Source organism: Oncorhynchus tshawytscha, linkage group LG18, assembly GCF_018296145.1.
Source record: "Oncorhynchus tshawytscha isolate Ot180627B linkage group LG18, Otsh_v2.0, whole genome shotgun sequence".
NCBI classification, from domain to species: domain Eukaryota; kingdom Metazoa; phylum Chordata; class Actinopteri; order Salmoniformes; family Salmonidae; genus Oncorhynchus; species Oncorhynchus tshawytscha.
In genome coordinates, this window is record NC_056446.1 from 2997654 (window position 1) to 3017412 (window position 19759).

The window sequence follows — 19759 nt, forward strand, 5'->3', positions numbered from 1 at the left end:
AGATTGGACGGGGAGCGGCACAGCCTGCGGAGAACCAATCAGTGTGGGCCACGGTAAGATTTTGTCGCCCTCTCTTCTAGCGCTGCGCATGACAAGAAATTGGAGAGGTGCAAAGAGAACCATGAGACTTTTACTTGGTAAGAAAGTCTAAACAGCTTGTGTTCGGTAGTTTTTGTATTATAACTAGGTTAATATCATGGTGGCCATAATACGATGTGTGCAAGATTGCTTACGTTAGCTAGCTATTGAATCAGGTTACAGTTTGCTTCACTGTAGCTAACCATATGAATGTTCGTGGCCTTGTAAACGAACTAACAGTAATGACAGCTACAGGATGGCTTAAAAGACGACCAGCAAAATGAATACCCGATGACGGCTCAAACAGCTCCTGTATTGTAAGCTTACAAACTAGTTAAATAGTTATTTGCAGTTTGGCTTGATGTGCCAACTTTTGTAGCGCTAGCTACCTATGCTAACTAGCTAGCTAAGACAGATATTTGGGTTTTTTCTGCTGAACTGTAGACAATGGAATTGTGCTGTTGTGTTAGTTTGCTTATGTATGCAATATGACAATGTGAACAGACGCATCTCACATTCAGCTCCTTCCTATTTCCCACCAGCTCTGTTGGGGTGTTCCCTGGTCTTTATGGTCCAAGGCTTCTACTCTGCTAGCGATGATGTGGTTGAACTCAACCCCTCCAACTTCAACCGGGAGGTTCTTCAGAGCGACAGCCTATGGCTCATCGAATTTTACGCACCTTGGTGAGTGGTCAAGTCTTCCCTGGGCCCAATGAAATACTGAGAACTTGCTCGAGAGTGAAATTGTCACCAAGCAGTAGTTAGTGTTGTACGTAATCTCCTTATCCCAATATCCTGTCAAGTAGGGACAACCAAAACTGTAGACCTGGGGCGCATTCAGGAGGGTGTAACATTAGAAAATGTTTAGATAGAAATGTCTGGTGTAGAATGGATTACATTGTCTGTCAGGCAGAATAGGGAATTGGGTCAATTACATTTCTGCAGCTTTTTGATCACTGCACCTCACTGAATACCCCCCAGTTTATAGGGGTCAATTATGACAATGATAAAGAAGTTGATATATTAGTCAACCCATATTCCCTTTGACATGATCTTGAAGCCACTGCACGCATCCTGTCTCAACAAACATCTGTTGCAGGTCTATGCAAAACCAGAATTACTCACCATCCCTCCGATTGTTATGAAAGTCTTTGCATGGGATTTGTGTAGATTTCACTTTGTCGATTTTATATGAGGCTGTGTGTAGTCTGGGGCCTCAGACTTAACTGTTTCTCTCCACAGGTGTGGCCACTGCCAGAGTCTGACTGCTGACTGGAAGAAAACAGCTACAGCCTTGAAGGTAAACTGCACATTTGTTATTGCCGTGTTATGACACTGTCTTTTGGTTTAATTACACCAAAATGAGATCAACTTAAGATGTTTTATTACAGTGCTATGTCACTAGAGACAGACTGCACATTACTACAGTGCATACCACATACAGTGATCACAGCTGTGCAGGACAATTTGATCACTATAACTGAATTCACAATAAGCGGAGTGTACCTTTTCATGACAACTTTGTGAGATTGCTATGGCCTGGGTGTATATCTTTCTAGTTTTGAGTACAAAACAAATGGAACTCACTAGCACTCTATGAGCTATACCAATGACAGTAACCTCTTGCTTTTTTCTCTTCCCTCAGGGGATTGTTAAGGTCGGTGCGGTGGACGCCGACCAGCACAACTCCCTGGGTGGCCAGTACAGTGTCAGAGGCTTCCCCACCATCAAGATCTTTGGTGCCAATAAGAACAAGCCCGACGATTACCAAGGTACGTCTAATAGCTTTTCAATTAAAAAAATAAATACATCTGCATTTCTTATTGGTTCAGGTAGTCCCTCCCTGTTTCAGTCCCATTTTCTTCCTTTTTGTGCCAAATGAACACAACCCTGGGTTTGTATTCATTAGTGCACACCCATAGCAAAAAGTTTCGCAATGGAAAACAAAAACGAGTTCAGTTTATCATCCCTATTTTGGTTTTTATTTTGGTGTCTAGTGTAGTGGTTTTCAAACTGTGGGGCGTTTAGGAAACTGGTGTTAATAATCTTTCTCCCTCCCTCAGGTGGGCGCAATAGCCAGGCCATTGTGGACGGGGCCCTGAATGCTCTTCACACTCTGGTGAAGGACAGGATGAGTGGCAGGTCGGGTGGCTCTGACTACAGTAGACAGGTAACTACTACTTACACCTAGGCTGGGTCAGGTTAAGTAGGATGAACATTTTTAGAAATGGGGAGGTACTATCTGATCTCGTCCAATAATAACAGATTGTTTTTTTCCGTTACAAAACGTTTTGCTACGTTGTACCCTATTGCACATGACTCCAGTGTCCTACAACATTTAGCCATCTGTTGAAAGAATTTTAAAATGACAGTGTGGGTTTTAAGAATCATGTCAAGTCTCTTGTTGTTGAAACATACAGTGCCCTCTGTAATTATTTGGGCAGTGATACATTTGTTGTTTTGGCTCTCCACTTCATATTTGAAATGATACAATGACTATGAGGGTGAAGTGCAGAATGTCAGCTTTAATTTGAGGGTATTTTCATCCATATCGGATGAACGTATAGAAATTACAGCACTGTCCCCCCCCATTGTTTTTAGGGGACCAAAAGTATTGAGACAAATTCACTTATCTGTATTGCAGTAGTCCGATTTTGGTATTTGGTCCCATATTCCTAGCACGCAATGATTACAGCAAGCTTGTGACTCTACACACTTTTTTGTGCCCAAGAAAGGAATGGTAAATAATGTGTCATTTGAGTCACTATTATTGTAAATAAGAATAGATGTTTCTAAACACAACCAAAACAAACACCTAACACCGTCCCAATAATTACGGAAGGCACTGTATATTTTGAGCAGATTGTAAGCGGTGCGTCTAAGTTAACGTATCTTCGTGGTTGTCTTTCTCTAGAGTGGTGGCGGCGGCGGCAGTAAGAAAGATGTTGTGGAGCTGACCGACGACAACTTTGACCGGCTGGTTTTGAACAGTGGTGAAGTGTGGCTAGTGGAGTTCTTTGCCCCCTGGTGTGGCCACTGCAAGAGCCTGGAGCCTGAGTGGGCGGCTGCAGCCTCGGCCGTCAAGGAGCAGACCAAGGACAAGGTCCACCTTGGAGCAGTGGATGCCACCGTGCACCAAGGTCTGGCCAGCCGCTATGGGGTGAGCAGAAAACATCACACCAGTCAGATACTATCAGTGTAGCCTCACCACTGATGAGCCGTGCACCACTGTCTGTTCATCTGTACACAACAGCAGAAAGTTTAGATGGAACGAAAGATCTAGAAATTAAGGAATCACGTTCGCCTATTCATGACATCTCTATCGGCAATGTTCCACCCAGTTTGCCAACTGAACGTGGCTATGGACTGAGGTTTGTCCTGTTTCTCTCTCCATATCTGCAGATCCGTGGATTTCCCACCATTAAGATCTTCAAGAAGGGGGAGGAGCCTGAGGACTACCAGGGGGGGAGGACCCGAGGTGACATCATTGCCGGGGCTCTGGACCTGTTCTCCGACAATGCAGCTCCTCCGGAGCTGCTCGAGGTCCGTGTCTGCGAGTCCGTGTCTGCATGTACAATAAGATAATTTATTCTGATGGAGAGCATAAAAACAAATGTATATGTTTTTTTCATTCCTCCACAATTTCGTGATTATGATCTTGTCTCATCGCTGCAACTCTCTAATGGGCTCGGGAGAGGCGAAGGTCGAGTCATGCGTCCTCTGAAAAAACATGACCCGCCAAACTGCGCTTCTTAACTTGTTATGGCTGCAATCCCGATATCGCGATAAGTGTCATCAACAACCGCTGAATAGCATAGCGCTACATACACGAAATATTACTGCAAATATTTATATTCATGAAATCCCAAGTGCAATATAGGAAAACACAGTTTAGCCTTTTGTTAATCCACCTGTCGTGTCAGATTTTGAAATTATGCTTTTCAGCGAAAGCAATCCAAGCGTTTGTGTAAATTTATCGATCGCACTACAAAACATTAAGTACACTTAGCATCAGGAAGCTTGGTCGCGAAAATTAGAAAAGCAATCAAATTAATCGTTTACCTTTGATCTTCGGATGTTTTCACTCACGAGACTCTGTTACACAACAAATGTTCCGTAAAGATGATTTTTATATCCAAAATACCTCCGTTTGTTTGTTGCGTTATGTTCAGAAACCCACAGGAAAGAGCAGTCACGACAACGCAGACAAATTCCAAATAGTTTCCATAATGTCCACAAACATGTCTAACTTTTTTTATAATCAATCCTCAGGTTGTTTTTAAAATATATAATCGATAATATATCAACCGCAAATGTCTTTCACAGTAGGAGAGGGGAAAACAATGGCTGTCCAAATTCTGTTGCGTGAGCAAAACTCATGTGACCATTTGACGCGTTGTTATCGTTCTGGCTCACTTTTCAAAATAAAAGCCTGAAACTGTGTCTGAAGACTGTTGACACCTTGAGGAAGTGATAGGAAAAGGAATCTGGTTCATATCCCTTTAAATCCAGCAGAGGCTATGGAACATGGAGTTTTCAAAATAGAAGCCACAAAATAGAAGCCATTTTTGTCAGGGTTTCGCCTGCAATATCAGTTCTGTTATACTCACAGACAATATTTTGACAGTTTTGGAAACTTTAGTGTTTTCTATCCAATACTAATAATAATATACATATATTAGCAACTGAGACTGAGGAGCTGGCCGTTTACAATGGGCACCTTTTCATCCAAGCTACTCAACTGCCCCTGCAGCCATGAAAAGTTCTCTCCCTTAACCCGGAAGCCTGCCGCACCAATGTATCTGAGAAAACAACTGACGACCGAAGTCAGCCTGCAGGTGCACTGCCCACCACAAGGAGTCGCTAGAGTGCGATGAGCCAAGTAAAGCCCCCGGCACCTAAGGATCATGCTTTTTAATCAGTTTCTTGATATACCACACCTGTCAGGTGGATGGTTTATCTTGGCAAAGGAGAAATTCTCACTAAAAGAAATGTAAGCACATTTTGTACAATGCTTTTTGTGCATTCAGAACATTTCGTGGATCTTTAATTTCAGCTCATGAAACATGGGATCAACACTTTACATGTTGCATTTATATTATTGTTCAGTATATAAATCTAATCACGAGGCCTATAGGCTATGCCTACGCTGTGTTGTATGCCATTGCCTCATAAGTAAATTCTGAGCTGAAAACATTGTAGGGTATTCTGTTAAAACAACTACAGCCTATGCGCACGTTGTAATCAAAATTATAATCTTAATTGGTGATTTCAAACTATTTTTTTGTGAGGTGCAACCGGGACCAGTAGATGGTAGGATCAATAAACCAGAATTGGAGAGGATCCTACATAATTGTTTAAATCTCCATATTTGGGAACATATATTTTTTTAGGGGGTAGATCAGTTTTAATATTGCAGATTGTGCCTTCCATTAATGTCATTTTCTGCATCATTCCCAATCCCCCATATAAAAAAATAGATTGTCCTTTATTACTTTCCCTTAACCCTACCACCCTTTTGGGAACATTTTGGCTGCACAGTCGATTACAATGGCGATGGACAGAGTTGTAGACAAGATAATAGTATGTTCTCCACTGTTCAACAAGAATAGCCTATGCAGCTTGTTGTTGTCGCCAATCACAAGTCATCAAAGTGCCACTACAGTCATTTTGTAATTATTATTATTGTTTTCACCTTTATTTTACCAGGTAGGTCAGTTGAGAACAAGTTCTCATTTACAACTGCGACCTGGCCAAGATAAAGCAAAGCAGTTCAACACATACAACAACAGAGTTACACATGGAATAAACAAACATACAGTCAATAATATAGTAGAAAAAGTCTATATACAGTGTGTGCAAATGAGGTAGGAAAAGGGAGGTAAGGCAATAAATAGGCCATGGTGGCTACGTAATTACAATATAGCAATTGGGGATGACCAGTGAAATATACCTGCTGGAGTGCGTGAAACGGGGGGGTGCTGCTATGGTGACCAGTGAGCTGAGATAAGGCAGGGCTTTACCTAGCAGAGACTTGTAGATGACCTGCAGCCAGTGGGTTTGGCAACGAGTATGAAATGAGGGCCAGCCAACGAGAGCGGACAGGTCGCAGTGGTGGGTAATATGTGGGGCTTTGGTGACAAAACGGATGGCACTTTGATAGACTGCATCCAATTTGTTCAGTAGAGTGTTGGAGGCTATTTTGTAAATGATCTCAACGAATTCGAGGATTGGTAGGATGGTCAGTTTTACAAGGGTATGTTTGGCTGCATGAGTGAAGGATGCGTTATTGCAAAATAGGAAGCCGATTCTAGATTTAAATTTGGATTGGAGATGCTTAATGTGAGTCTGGAAGGAGAGTTTACAGTGTAACCAGACATCTAGGTATTTGTAGTTGTCCACATATTCTAAGTCAGAACCGTTCAGAGTAGTGATGCTGGATGGGTGGGTAGGTGTGGGCAGTGATCGGTTGAAGAGTATGCATTTATTTTTGCTTGCATTTAAGAGCAGTTGGAGGCCACGGAAAGAGAGTTTTATGGCATTGAAGCTCGACTGGAGGTTAGTTAACTTCATTGGGATAGGGGGCAGCATTTTCACTTTTGTATGAAAAGTGTGCCTGGAGTAAACTGCCTGCTACTCAGTCCCAGATGCTAATATATGCATGTTATTAGTTGTATTGGATAGAAAACACTCAGAAGTTTCTAAAACTGTTTGAATGATGTCTGAGTATAACAGAACTCATATGGCAGGCAGAAATCTGAGAAAAAATCCAACCAGGAAGTGGGAAATCTGAGGTTTGTAGTTTTTCAACACGGGCCCTATTGAAGATAGTGGGATATTGGTCATCTTGCACTTCCTAAGGCTTCCACTAGATGTCAACAGTCTTTAGAATGTTGTTTCAGGCTTCTACTGTGAAGGGGGGCTGAATGAGTCAGAGGTATGCCAGCAGCCACGAGCGGTCATGTGAAAGTTACCTCGCGTTCCATTGCTTTTCTACAGACAAAGGAATTCTCCGGTTGGGACATTATTGAAGATTTATGTTAAAAACATCCTAAAGATTGATTCTATACTTCGTTTGATATGTTTCTACGACCAGTAAAATAACTATATGGACTTTATGTCCGACCTTTCCACTGGAAACGCACCCGCGTTTGGATTTGTTTACCAAACGCCCTAACAAAAGGAGGTATATGGACATAAATTATGAACATTTTTTGTGGAACTGGGATTCCTGGGAGTGCATTCTGATGATCATCAAAGGTAAGTGAATATTTATAATGCTATGTTGACGACACAACATGTCTATACGGAACTGGTCGTCCTCGGGCCTGTTCGGAATGGGTCTCTATATTGAAAAATGTATTAATGCATATTTGTTCTGGTGGGAAAGCCCAACGTCCATTTCGGAACGGGTCCAACTTTTTAAACTTCAACAGAGGCCCAATTTAATGACCCCTGTCACAACAGACAATGCTGGTGACTTTGTGAATGATGTCACAGAAACTGTACTTGGGCCAGAAATAGGGTGCTTTTTAATTTAGCCAAATAAACTACAATTAACTACAATAACTGTTGGAATTTCATTTTTCCGCTGTACCACACCTGAACCGTGACCCCCAGAACATCAAAGTACTGAACTATGGGTTTGGTGAACCGTTACACTGTTATTGTTTTATGCTCTCCGGCTGAAAGTTAATTAGAACAATAACATATTTTAAATGGATGTCTTCTAACTTTGACGTTTAGTGTGTTTTTCTTCTGACAGACAGATTCTGAATGTGTGTGTGTGTGACTCTCAGATCCTTAATGCAGATGTCCTGAAGAAGACCTGCGATGATTACCAGCTCTGTGTCATTGCTGTGCTGCCCCATATCCTGGACACAGGTTAGATGGAACTACTCTCTTCAGTTAGTCCCCTGATCACGTTCATGCTTTTATTCTCAGGCTGTTTGATGTGGCGTTGTACCTCATGACGGTTCATTGATTTTTGCCGTTTTGGATCTGTACAAAACTGACCTGTCCCTTTGACTCGTTGCAGGTGCAGCAGGCAGGAATGGCTACCTGGAGGTGATGATGAAGATGGCAGAGAAGTACAAGAAGAAGATGTGGGGGTCAGTATATAGAAAGAGCCTGCATTTGAACATCACCGACTGAGCAGACCGACTGATATACAAGTTATTTTATCCTATGTCAGTACTCAATAGGATTTATGGATTAGCCAATGCAGTTGATCTCAAACGCACACAACTGTCTGTGAATGATTTTGATCTCTGACTGTGGATGAATTAATTTAACCCGGTATAAATTCATCCATTTAGTTTGATTAGCAATGCAAGTCTTCTCTCTCTAGTTGGCTGTGGACTGAGGCTGGTGTTCAGATGGAGCTGGAGGCGTCACTGGGCATTGGAGGGTTCGGCTACCCTGCCATGGCGGCCATCAACGCCCGCAAGATGAAGTTCGCCCTGCTCAAGGGCTCGTTCAGCGAGACTGGCATTCACGAATTCCTCAGGTAGGGGCGCCCATTTAGTGTTTTACACAGTATAGTATAGACCATGGATGCATCCTAAATGGCACCCTATTCCCTATATAAAGCACTACTTTAATAGTGCCTATAATATATGATTTAGTTCATTAGGGATCTGGTGAGCAGCTAATCAGGTGTGGTACAGTATCATTCTAAGGAATCTTCTTTTTTTTTATAGGGATCTGTCTGTAGGCCGCGGCTCCACTGCTACCGTCGGGGGCGGAGCTTTGCCTAATATCAACTCTGTCGAAGCCTGGGACGGCAAAGACGGAGAGGTGAGTGGGAGTGGTCAAAGGTCACAGGGTGTATGTGATCCTCCGAGGTCCTCGTACCATAATACAGTTTTGGCTGGACTAGGTGATTTGAGCTTTACCCAAGTCTTGCCTCGGGCCAGTTCATGACGATGTAACGTTACAGAACATCCAGATAGAGATAGTGTAGAACCAATATGATGGTATGTCCAAGAGAATAGTTTCACCCCACTGAATACACCACAGGGTCTTATTCATTTGTGCACATCGTTGGGAATATTTGGGAACAGAATAAGTTGTGCAAAAAAGTTAACCCCTCCCAATTTTGGTTCGCTTTCATACATTTGGTTTCTAATGAATGTTATATTGTTTGCCTGCCCAGTCCTCAATCCTCTCTCTCGCCTCTTTTATCCCCAGCTTCCCGTGGAGGATGACTACGACCTGAGTGACGTGGACCTAGACGACAACTTTGGCAAGGACGAGTTGTGAGCCCAGCGTTCCAGTTTGACGACATCTTGTCTGTCTGGTCTACCTCTGCGTGGCCAGTCTCTCCTCTCCCGTGGAGCAAGTTGGAGACTGGGTCGCCCTGTTACTGAAATACCCCAGAAGATAAAATACATTTAAGAGAGTGTGGCCCTGTTGAGAAATGCATTCTTCCCTCTGTTTCCTTCAGGTTAACACAGATCTAAAAGCGATTAGAGAGGTGTTAGGAAGCTTACCACCCGTTTACTTTCATCAGTCCAACAAATTCAGATCTGTGAGTACTTCAAAGAAGGTTGGAAAGATGCAATGATGTATTGCTGAAGTAATTGAACCACAGGAGGCTGCTGAGGGGAGGTTGGCTCATAATAATAGCTGTAACGTTACAACCATGTGTTTGAGTTGGATACCATTCGACTTCTAACGTTCCAACCATTACTGTGAACCCGTCCTCCCCAAGTTAGATGCCACCAACCTCCTGTGAATTGAATCAGAAAGTCACCTGCAGCTTCTCACATGGGCTGAGTTCCACTGCTTAGATATTGCAACGCCTGGATAGGTAAGATTCTTATGAGCTGTCGGTCTGTAAGACTCCGCCTCACAGACCTGCTGAATATTAGTCACTGCATTAATTATGCAGGCCCTACCTTTTTGGAAAGAGTTGAGGGTTTTCTGGATATGGCTGTCCAGTTGGAACATTCCTTTCTGCAACCGTCCCTTGTTTCGCCACTCTGACGTCAAGCTAATCAGACATGGTTGTATTCGATTTCACTTTCATGCCCGGCCTGATGTGACTATATATATTTGGGGGATTTAGTTGTCCTATTTTTATTTTATTCTGTCGGTGAGAACGTTGGTGTCTGTGCAGGACAAAGGGCAATACCGTGGGACTTCTTGTTTTTCTTATAAAACTTTATTTCGATTGTGTGAAAACAAAATGACATTTTTGTTCCAAAATAAAAAGAGAATACTGTTTCATCATTATTTATGTGTATTCTGTGTCAGGAAATGACCAGCTTCACTGTCAATGTAATTTTAGCTAGGAACACAAAATAATTAAGTTTCTCACTTTAACAATGTACCATTGCTGTAGCACAGGTATTTTGAAAAATACATTTTTATGGCCCCGAACTGTACTGGTAGTTCCAGTGTATTAAAACCAGTATGTTGTCATCTTTTGCAGATACTGGTTTGTTTAACTCCACAGGGATAGAGGTCATTCACAGCCATGGCCGTAGTGAATCTCTAACCATGAAACTAGACTGCAAAGGTTGCATATGTTTTTCAGACTTTAGTCGCCTGTAAAGGACACGCTAGCTACAGAAACCATAGAAGCAGCATTTCACCGAGACTTGTGTTGCATAATCTCTTTACAGTACAAGTCTACTTCTAGCACAAAGACGTGTGTCTGAGAAGTGAACAACTGATAGTTGCTTCTGTTTTTTTCCCTCTTCTGAAGCTTCTGGTGGAGCAAGCTAAAAACAACGCTAAGGGATTTGCACACATTTGCAGTGTAGTCTTCAGGGTGCGTATCCCCAGTGTTTCCTTATTGGAAATTAGTTTATCCTTTGGAGTTAAGCAAACCAGTGACTGCAAAAGATGACAAGATACTGGTTTTAGTACACTGGGACTGCCTGTACAGTTGGGGGCAATAAAAAGTTGATTTTTGAAATACCTGTGCATTGTGAAAAACTCTTGTTCCTAGCTGATATTACAATAAGACTCAGGATGGTTAATATACAAAATATTAGTTTTGGTTGATTTCTTCTTACCATAACATGTCCATAATACATACAAGTGTAACACATTCAGTACAAATATTAAGATTATTAAGCACTTCACTTTGACTGAAGGCAAGTAAAAATAAAACCTTAAACATTTGCAAGGAAATGTAAGAGTCTATCAGTGGTACTGTGGATGCAGAATTGGATGTTTCATAACGGAAAACATTATTCGCTGTAGGAAGCATTTTTCAGACCGCTGCATTGGGATATGGGAAACGGCTAGTTTGATCTCAGATCTGTTTGCATGGAGTTGACAAGACAGCACAAACAGATCTGGGATCAGGCTAGGGAACTACTGCTAATGTAAACAATAATACATGGAATAAGGTATGAGTATTGTAACGACAACTGAACCTCTTTCTTGTGTGGTTGTGTTGGATGGGGGATGATACAGGGTCCATCTGTCCGCTTTCCTGTGTTCAGGACTGTGTGTGGTTGTCCATTTGTCTTCAGAACTAGCGAGAGGTTCCCTGGTCAGATTGCAGGAGCCGGACGATGGAAGGGTCACTCTTGGCACCTTTGATGAACTCCTCCAGAGAGAGTTTGCCTGCATTCCAGAAGAGACCCAGAGTTAGCAACACACAATAGACTATGGACATCAATCTCATTTTGCATAGCAGCAGGCAGAATATTTTGAACCAGGACACCAGAAATGTCATATAAGAGCCCAAGTGAAATACCCATTCAAGACAATGTGGGGCAAAAAATGTACAGTGGGGCAAAAAAGTATTTAGTCAGCCACCAATTGTGCAAGTTCTCCCACTTAAAAAGATGAGAGGCCTGTAATTTTCATCATAGGTACACTTCAACTATGACACAAAATGAGAAAAAAAATCCAGAAAATCAGAATTGTAGGATTTTTAATGAATTTATTTGCAAATTATGGTGGAAAATAAGTATTTGGTCACCTACAAACAAGCAAGATTTCTGGCTCTCACAGACCTGTAACTTATTTAAGAGGCTCCTCTGTCCTCCACTCATTACCTGTATTAATGGCACCTGTTTGAACTTGTTATCAGTATAAAAGACACCTGTCCACAACCTCAAACAGTCACACTCCAAACTCTACTATGGCCAAGACCAAAGAGCTGTCAAAGGACACCAGAAACAAAATTGTAGACCTGCACCAGGCTGGGAAGACTTCATCTGCAATAGGTAAGCAGCTTGATTTGAAGAAATCAACTGTGGGAGCAATTATTCGGAAATGGAAGACATACAAGACCACTGATAATCTCCCTCGATCTGGGGCTCCATGCAAGATCTCACCCCGTGGGGTCAAAAAGATCACAAGAACAGTGAGCAAAAATCCCAGAACCACACGGGGGGACCTAGTGAATGACCTGCAGAGAGCTGAGACCAAAGTAACAAAGCCTACCATCAGCAAGGGCATTGAAGATGAAACGTGGCTGGGTCTTTCAGCATGACAATGATCCCAAACACACCGCCCGGGCAACGAAGGAGTGGCTTCGTAAGAAGCATTTCAAGGTCCTGGAGTGGCCTAGTCAGTCTCCAGATCTCAACCCCATAGAAAATCTTTGGAGGGAGTTGAAAGTCCGTGTTGCCCAGCAACAGCCCCAAAACATCACTGCTCTAGAGGAGATCTGCATGGAGGAATGGGCCAAAATACCAGCAACAGTGTGTGAAAACGTTGTGAAGACTTACAGAAGACGTTTGACCTCTGTCATTGCCAACAAAGGGTATATAACAAAGTATTGATATACATTTTTGTTATTGACCAAATGCTTATTTTCCACCAAAATTTGCAAATACATTAATTAAAAATCCTACAATGTGATTTTCTGGGGAATTTTTTAAATCCTTTTGTCTGTCATAGTTGAAGTGTACCTATGATGAAAATTACAGGCCTCTCGTCTTTTTAAGTGGGAGAACTTGCACAATTGGTGGCTGACTAAATACTTTTTTGCCCCACTGTATAGGCTTGGGGTTTTGACAGTGGACTCAAGTTTACACTGTAAATTCAGTGCCACTAAGTTCCAGCTCGGGAATAACGGGTAATAACTATGTATTTACTAGGTAATTAGCTAGTACACCTCGAGTGGCCTAGTTACAGGATGCACCGGAGCTCCATTGAGTCTCATAGCTAAGGGTCTGAATATTTATGTAAATAAGCTATCTATTTTTCATTTTTAATACAATTTCCAAACATTTCTAAATACCTGTTTACGCTTTGTCATTATGGGGTGTTGTGTGTAGATTTGAGGAAAATGTTTAATCAATTTTAGAATAAGGTTGTAACGTAACAAAAACTGGAAAAAGTGAAGGCGTCTGAATACTTTCCAAATGCACTGTATGTCCTTGTAAAATGACACAAAATTGCTACGGCGTGAAAAAGCCCAGTTGACATTATTAGCTTTATGCTAACCAAATGTAGCTTTCCTAAACGCTAGCTAGCTCTAGGCAAGTGGGTTTCAGCTACTGTTAGCTTAGAAGGTTTAGAAGGTAATGGTTGTAGCATTGTTTAGCACAGGCCTCCAGTCATTTGTAGCTTTTGAAAATTGACACACTATATACAGTGGGGAGATTTGAAACACTGCCAATTTTGCAGGTTTTCCTACTTACAAAGCATGTAGAGGTCTGTAATTTTTATCATAGGTACCATTCAAATGTGAGAGACGGAATCTAAAACAAAAATCACATTGTATGATTTTTAAGTAATTAATTTACATTTTATTGCATGACATAAGTATTTGATCACCTACCAACCGGTAAGAATTCCAGCTCTCACAGACCTGTTAGTTTTTCTTTAAGAATCCCTCCTATTCTCCACTCATTACCTGTATTAACTGCACTTGTTTGAACTCGTTACCTGTATAAAAGACACCTGTCCACACACTCAATCAAACAGACTCCAACCTCTCCACAATGACCAAGACCAGGGAGCTGTGTAAGGACATCGGGGATAAAATTGTAGACCTGCACAAGGCTGGGATGGGCTACAGGACAATAGGTAAGCAGCTTGGTGAGAAGGCAACAACTGTTGGCGCAATTATTAGAAAATGGAAGACGTTCAAGATGACGGTCAATCACCCTCGGTCTGGGACTCCATGCAAGATCTCACCTCGTGGGGCATCAATGCTCATGAGGAAGGTGAGGGATCAGCCCAGAACTACACGGCAGGACCTGGTCAATGACCTGAAGAGAGCTGGGACCACAGTCTCAAAGAAATCCATTAGTAACACACTACGCCGTCATGGATTAAAATCCTGCAGCGCACGCAAGGTACCCCTGCTCAAGCCAGCGCATGTCCAGGCCCGTCCGAAGTTTGCCAATGACCATCTGGATGATCCAGAGGAGGAATGGAAAAAGGTCATGTGGTCTGATGAGACAAAAATAGAGCTTTTTGGTCTAAACTCCACTCGCTGTGTTTGGAGGAAGAAGGATGAGTACAACCCCTAGAACATCATCCCAACCGTGAAGCATGGAGGTGGAAACATCATTCTTTGGGGATGCTTTTCTGCAAAGGGGACAGGACGACTGCACCGTATTGAGGGGAGGATGGATGGGGCTATGTATTGCAAGATCTTGGCCAACAACCTCCTTCCCTCAGTAAGAGCATTGAAGATGGGTCGTGGCTGGGTCTTCCAGCATGACAACGACCTGAAACACACAGCCAGGGCAACTAAGGAGTGGCTCCGTAAGAAGCATCTCAAGGTCCTGGAGTGGCCTAGCCAGTCTCCAGACCTGAACCCAATAGAAAATCTTTGGAGGGAGCTGAAAGTCCATATTGCCCAGCAACAGCCCAGAAACCTGAAGGATCTGGAGAAGGTCTGTATGGAGGAGTGGGCCAAAATCCCTGCTGCAGTGTGTGCAAACCTGGTCAAGAACTACAGGAAACGTATGATCTCTGTAATTGCAAACATAGGTTTCTGTACCAAATATTAAGTTCTGCTTTTCTGATGTATCAAGTACTTATGGCATGCAATAAAATGCTAATTAATTACTTAAAAATCATACAATGGGATTTTCTGGATTTTTGTTTTAGATTCCGTCTCTCACAGTTTAAGTGTGCCTATGATACAAAATTACAGACCTCTACATGCTGTGTAAGTAGGAAAACCTACAAAATCGTCAGTCTATCAAATACTTGTTCTCCCCACTGTATGTATATATATATAATGTAGCCTCTTGATGGTTTTTACAATGCAAATATATTTTGCTGCTAAATACTACTGATTGAATAACCTCAGATTATATGGAATATTGATTTGAACATTAGTGATAGGTAATATGTGAATGTGTAGATGTATGGCAATAGTTTTTTGAACTTGTGACCTTTATTTTTTATACTGAAATGTGGAATGTAACGACGTAATACTACAATGCAATTGTAATGTGTAATTGATTTTGACAACAAAAATATTTTAAAAAGAGAACAATATTTTAATAAATCTTGGAGACGGCCTACTATTGAATACCACTACCGTTTCTCCGTCTCATAATTTTATCCTGTTAATTCATGTTTATTATTTGCTGACCACTTCCGAGGTGTGTAACACTTACAGCATGATTATAGCAGGTTTACTAACGTGCTATCTCTAGTAGCTATGTTGACTATGACGTTAGCTAAATATGGCTGTGTGAAGTGTTTAGCGGTTATGATAGGTTTTGCTTGGAATATTTTTTTTGCCTGGTCACAGACAACTGATGTGTTGTGCACTGAAGTCCACAAGCAAAGAGAAAAGGTGAGAGGAGCAGAGCGTGTAGATGCAAGAAGGAATTATAGAACAAGAAAAGTGATCATGCTGTTTGTATGTGGCTGCCTTGAAAGTGTGTTTGCGTATGATCAGGGGTGTATTCATTCCACCAATTCTGTTGAAAAACATTTCTTAAATGGAAGAAAACAGAATGAAATGGGGATAAACTTTAATTTGTCCAATAGAAACTCTTGTTTGAAACTGTTGTAATGATTACACCCTACATGCAGGCAAGAGTGTGCAAGGTGGTATTGAATGTATCACTGTCTGTCACCTTGATTACTCCAATTTGTCAATGGCTATAGTTCTTACATGTTTTACGTTTAAGCTGCTTTTGAAAGCAAAAGTCGAATTGAAAACATTATTGGCATAGCTGAATAAAATTTTCATATTACCAAGCTAAGACTGATGGTTTAATTAGCTAAACTAGCAAGTCGTTGTTTGGTTAACAAGGCAACTGTCACGAATACCACCGAAGGTGGCTCCCCTTCCTGCTCGGGTGGCGCTCGGCGGTCTATTAGCTGCCACTGATCCCTTTTTCCTTTTCGTTTGTTTTTGTCTAATTGTTTTCACCTGTTCTTTGTTGGGGTTTTGGGATGGGTGTTATTTAAGTTTGTTTTGCCCGCTGGTGTTTGTGCGGGCTTGTTGGTTGTTACGTTTGGTGATGTATCGTGTTTTGGTTTTGGGTTTTTCGCTGTCCAGTGTGTGTCTAGGTTTTGGGTTGGTTTAGCGCCAGTGTTTTGGGCATTCACCCATGTTTTGGACCTGTTACGATTTGAAGGACATTAAAGCATTTTCCCGTTCATTTCGCTCTCTGCATCTGACTCCTCACTCATTTCACCCACCCGTCGTTACAGCAACTAGCTACTGTTGCAATCAAGTAAACTTGCTAGCTACTTCAGTGGATGTTGAACACATTTCTACCTGCAAATGAACACATTTCTAGTGGGAAATGTGTTAAATTATAGCCTGATATGAAAGATAATCAACTCGGGCCTCTTGATGTTCTCTGGAAAATAATGCAGCTCTGTGGAAGGTAAGTTCCACGACCCGCTACACCCTTCCTTCCACATTGTTCATTATTTTCCAGAGAATGCATAGCCCCTTGTTGATTATCCCTTACATAACCTCTAATTCGCTAAAATCACAACATTAGGAAAGGATTCCTGAAATATACATAAACGTGTTCTAGCGACACTGTTTAAAATAAATAATAAATAAAACGAGCTCAAACTGGGAAACATTGTTTTGAACGATCATCCAACTCTGCATTCCAAGGGCTCGGTTTCCTAAAAGCATCGTTAACTATAAGTTCATCGTTATCATTATAGTTCATCGTTAACTATACGATTATTTTGGGAAACCAGGCCCTGGTTGTAAACTGTGCTTTGTTTGTCATGTCATAGCAATTGTGTGTCATTTTACAATGACATATATAACTGCTAAGTTATGTTTGTTATGGGGAAGGGATATAATGGTTTATTTTTTTATTTTTTATTTCACCTTTATTTAACCAGGTAGGCCAGTTGAGAACAAGTTCTCATTTGCAACTGCGACCTGGCCAAGATAAAGCATAGCAGTGTGAGCAGACAACACAGAGTTACACATGGAATAAACAATTAACAAGTCAATAACACAGTAAAAAACAAAGGGGGGAGTCTATATACAATGTGTGCAAAAGGCATGAGGAGGTAGGCGAATAATTACAATTTTGCAGATTAACACTGGAGTGATAAATGATCAGATGGTCAAGTACAGGTAGAGATATTGGTGTGCAAAAGAGCAAGTAAATAAATAAAAACAGTATGGGGATGAGGTAGGTGAAAATGGGTGGGCTATTTACCAATAGACTATGTACAGCAGCAGCGATCGGTTAGCTGCTCAGATAGCTGATGTTTGAAGTTGGTGAGGGAGATAAAAGTCTCCAACTTCAGCGATTTTTGCAATTCGTTCCAGTCACAGGCAGCAGAGTACTGGAACGAAAGGCGGCCAAATGAGGTGTTGGCTTTAGGGATGATCAGTGAGATACACCTGCTGGAGCGCGTGCTACGGATGGGTGTTGCCATCGTGACCAGTGAACTGAGATAAGGCGGAGCTTTACCTAGCATGGACTTGTAGATGACCTGGAGCCAGTGGGTCTGGCGACGAATATGTAATGAGGGCCAGCCGACTAGAGCATACAGGTCGCAGTGGTGGGTGGTATAAGGTGCTTTAGTGACAAAACGGATGGCACTGTGATAGACTGCATCCAGTTTGCTGAGCAGAGTGTTGGAAGCCATTTTGTAGATGACATCGCCGAAGTCGAGGATCGGAAGGATAGTCAGTTTTACTAGGGTAAGCTTGGCGGCGTGAGTGAAGGAGGCTTTGTTACGGAATAGAAAGCCGACTCTTGATTTGATTTTCGATTGGAGATGTTTGATATGAGTCTGGAAGGAGAGTTTGCAGTCTAGCCAGACACCTAGGTACTTATAGATGTCCACATATTCAAGGTCGGAACCATCCAGGGTGGTGATGCTAGTCGGGCATGCGGGTGCAGGCAGCGATCGGTTGAAAAGCATGCATTTGGTTTTACTAGCGTTTAAGAGCAGTTGGAGGCCACGGAAGGAGTGTTGTATGGCATTGAAGCTTGTTTGGAGGTTGGATAGCACAGTGTCCAATGACGGGCCGAAAGTATATAGAATGGTGTCGTCTGCGTAGAGGTGGATCAGGGAATCGCCCGCAGCAAGAGCAACGTCATTGATATATACAGAGAAGAGTCGGCCCGAGAATTGAACCCTGTGGCACCCCCATAGAGACTGCCAGAGGACCGGACAGCATGCCCTCCGATTTGACACACTGAACTCTGTCTGCAAAGTAATTGGTGAACCAGGCAAGGCAGTCATCCGAAAACCGAGGCTACTGAGTCTGCCGATAAGAATATGGTGATTGACAGAGTCGAAAGCCTTGGCAAGGTCAATGAAGACGGCTGCACAGTACTGTCTTTTATCGATGGCGGTTATGATATCGTTTAGTACCTTGAGTGTTGCTGAGGTGCACCCGTGACAGGCTCGGAAACCAGATTGCACAGCGGAGAAGGTACGGTGGGATTCGAGATGGTCAGTGACCTGTTTGTTGACTTGGCTTTCGAAGACCTTAGATAGGCAGGGCAGGATGGATATAGGTCTGTAACAGTTTGGGTCCAGGGTGTCTCCCCCTTTGAAGAGGGGGATGACTGCGGCAGCTTTCAATCCTTGGGGATCTCAGACGATATGAAAGAGAGGTTGAACAGGCTGGTAATAGGGGTTGCGACAATGGCGGCGGAAAGTTTCAGAAATAGGGGGTCCAGATTGTCAAGCCCAGCTGATTTGTACGGGTCCAGGTTTTGCAGCTCTTTCAGAACATCTGCTATCTGGATTTGGGTAAAGGAGAACCTGGAGAGGCTTGGGCGAGGAGCTGCCGGGGGCAGAGCTGTTGGCCGAGGTTGGAGTAGCCAGGCGGAAGGCATGGCCAGCCGTTGAGAAATGCTTATTGAAGTTTTCGATAATCATGGATTTATCGGTGGTGACCGTGTTACTTAGCCTCAGTGCAGTGGGCAGCTGGGAGGAGGTGCTCTTGTTCTCCATGGACTTCACAGTGTCCCAGAACTTTTTGGAGTTGGAGCTACATGATGCAAACTTCTGCCTGAAGAAGCTGGCCTTAGCTTTCCTGACTGACTGCGTGTATTGGTTACGGACTTCCCTGAACAGTTGCATATCCCGGGGACTATTCGATGCTATTGCAGTCCGCCACAGGATGTTTTTGTGCTGGTCGAGGGCAGTCAGGTCTGGGGTGAACCAAGGACTGTATCTGTTCTTAGTTCTGCATTTTTTGAACGGAGCATGCTTATCTAAAATGGTGAGGAAGTTACTTTTAAAGAATGACCAGGCATCCTCAACTGACGGGATGAGG

General features: G+C 42.5%; 3 protein-coding genes across 4 annotated transcripts in view; 1 reads left to right on the top strand and 2 right to left on the bottom strand.

Annotated features, from left to right (window-relative positions):
• On the top strand, window positions 1-10317 carry LOC112217398 (protein disulfide-isomerase A6). Of its 2 annotated transcripts, none has more exons than XM_024377644.2 (12): window positions 1-137; window positions 621-762; window positions 1321-1378; window positions 1724-1850; window positions 2142-2248; window positions 2993-3238; window positions 3481-3621; window positions 7878-7962; window positions 8117-8189; window positions 8429-8587; window positions 8781-8877; window positions 9271-10317. In XM_024377644.2, exons 1-12 carry the CDS (start codon window positions 89-91, stop codon window positions 9340-9342), a joined length of 1356 nt encoding a protein of 451 aa, XP_024233412.1. In that variant the 5' UTR covers window positions 1-88; the 3' UTR covers window positions 9343-10317. The 2 variants fall into 2 exon arrangements, with proteins under 2 accessions (XP_024233412.1, XP_024233413.1); XM_024377645.2 differs by lacking the exon at window positions 1-137 and adding an exon at window positions 242-395.
• The window catches only part of LOC112219756, a 466516-nt gene that overhangs the window by 242774 nt on the left and 203983 nt on the right, over window positions 1-19759 (bottom strand). The window lies entirely within an intron of this gene.
• The window catches only part of LOC112217401 (hippocalcin-like protein 1), a 23125-nt gene continuing 13511 nt past the window's right edge, over window positions 10146-19759 (bottom strand). Inside the window, exon 4 of the mRNA XM_024377649.2 lies at window positions 10146-11664. Within this exon, the coding sequence (XP_024233417.1) occupies window positions 11573-11664 (92 nt within the window). The 3' untranslated portion in view covers window positions 10146-11572. The remainder of the gene's footprint in view (window positions 11665-19759) is intronic.

Bases quoted from the DNA above. Each gene is read 5' to 3' on its own strand.
- LOC112217398 (XM_024377644.2), top strand. From the start codon at position 89: ATGACAAGAAATTGGAGAGGTGCAAAGAGAACCATGAGACTTTTACTT. The intron at 7,963-8,116 runs GTTAGATGGAAC...GACTCGTTGCAG, and splicing joins GCCCCATATCCTGGACACAG to GTGCAGCAGGCAGGAATGGC. The intron at 8,588-8,780 runs GTAGGGGCGCCC...TTTTTTTTATAG, and splicing joins GGCATTCACGAATTCCTCAG to GGATCTGTCTGTAGGCCGCG.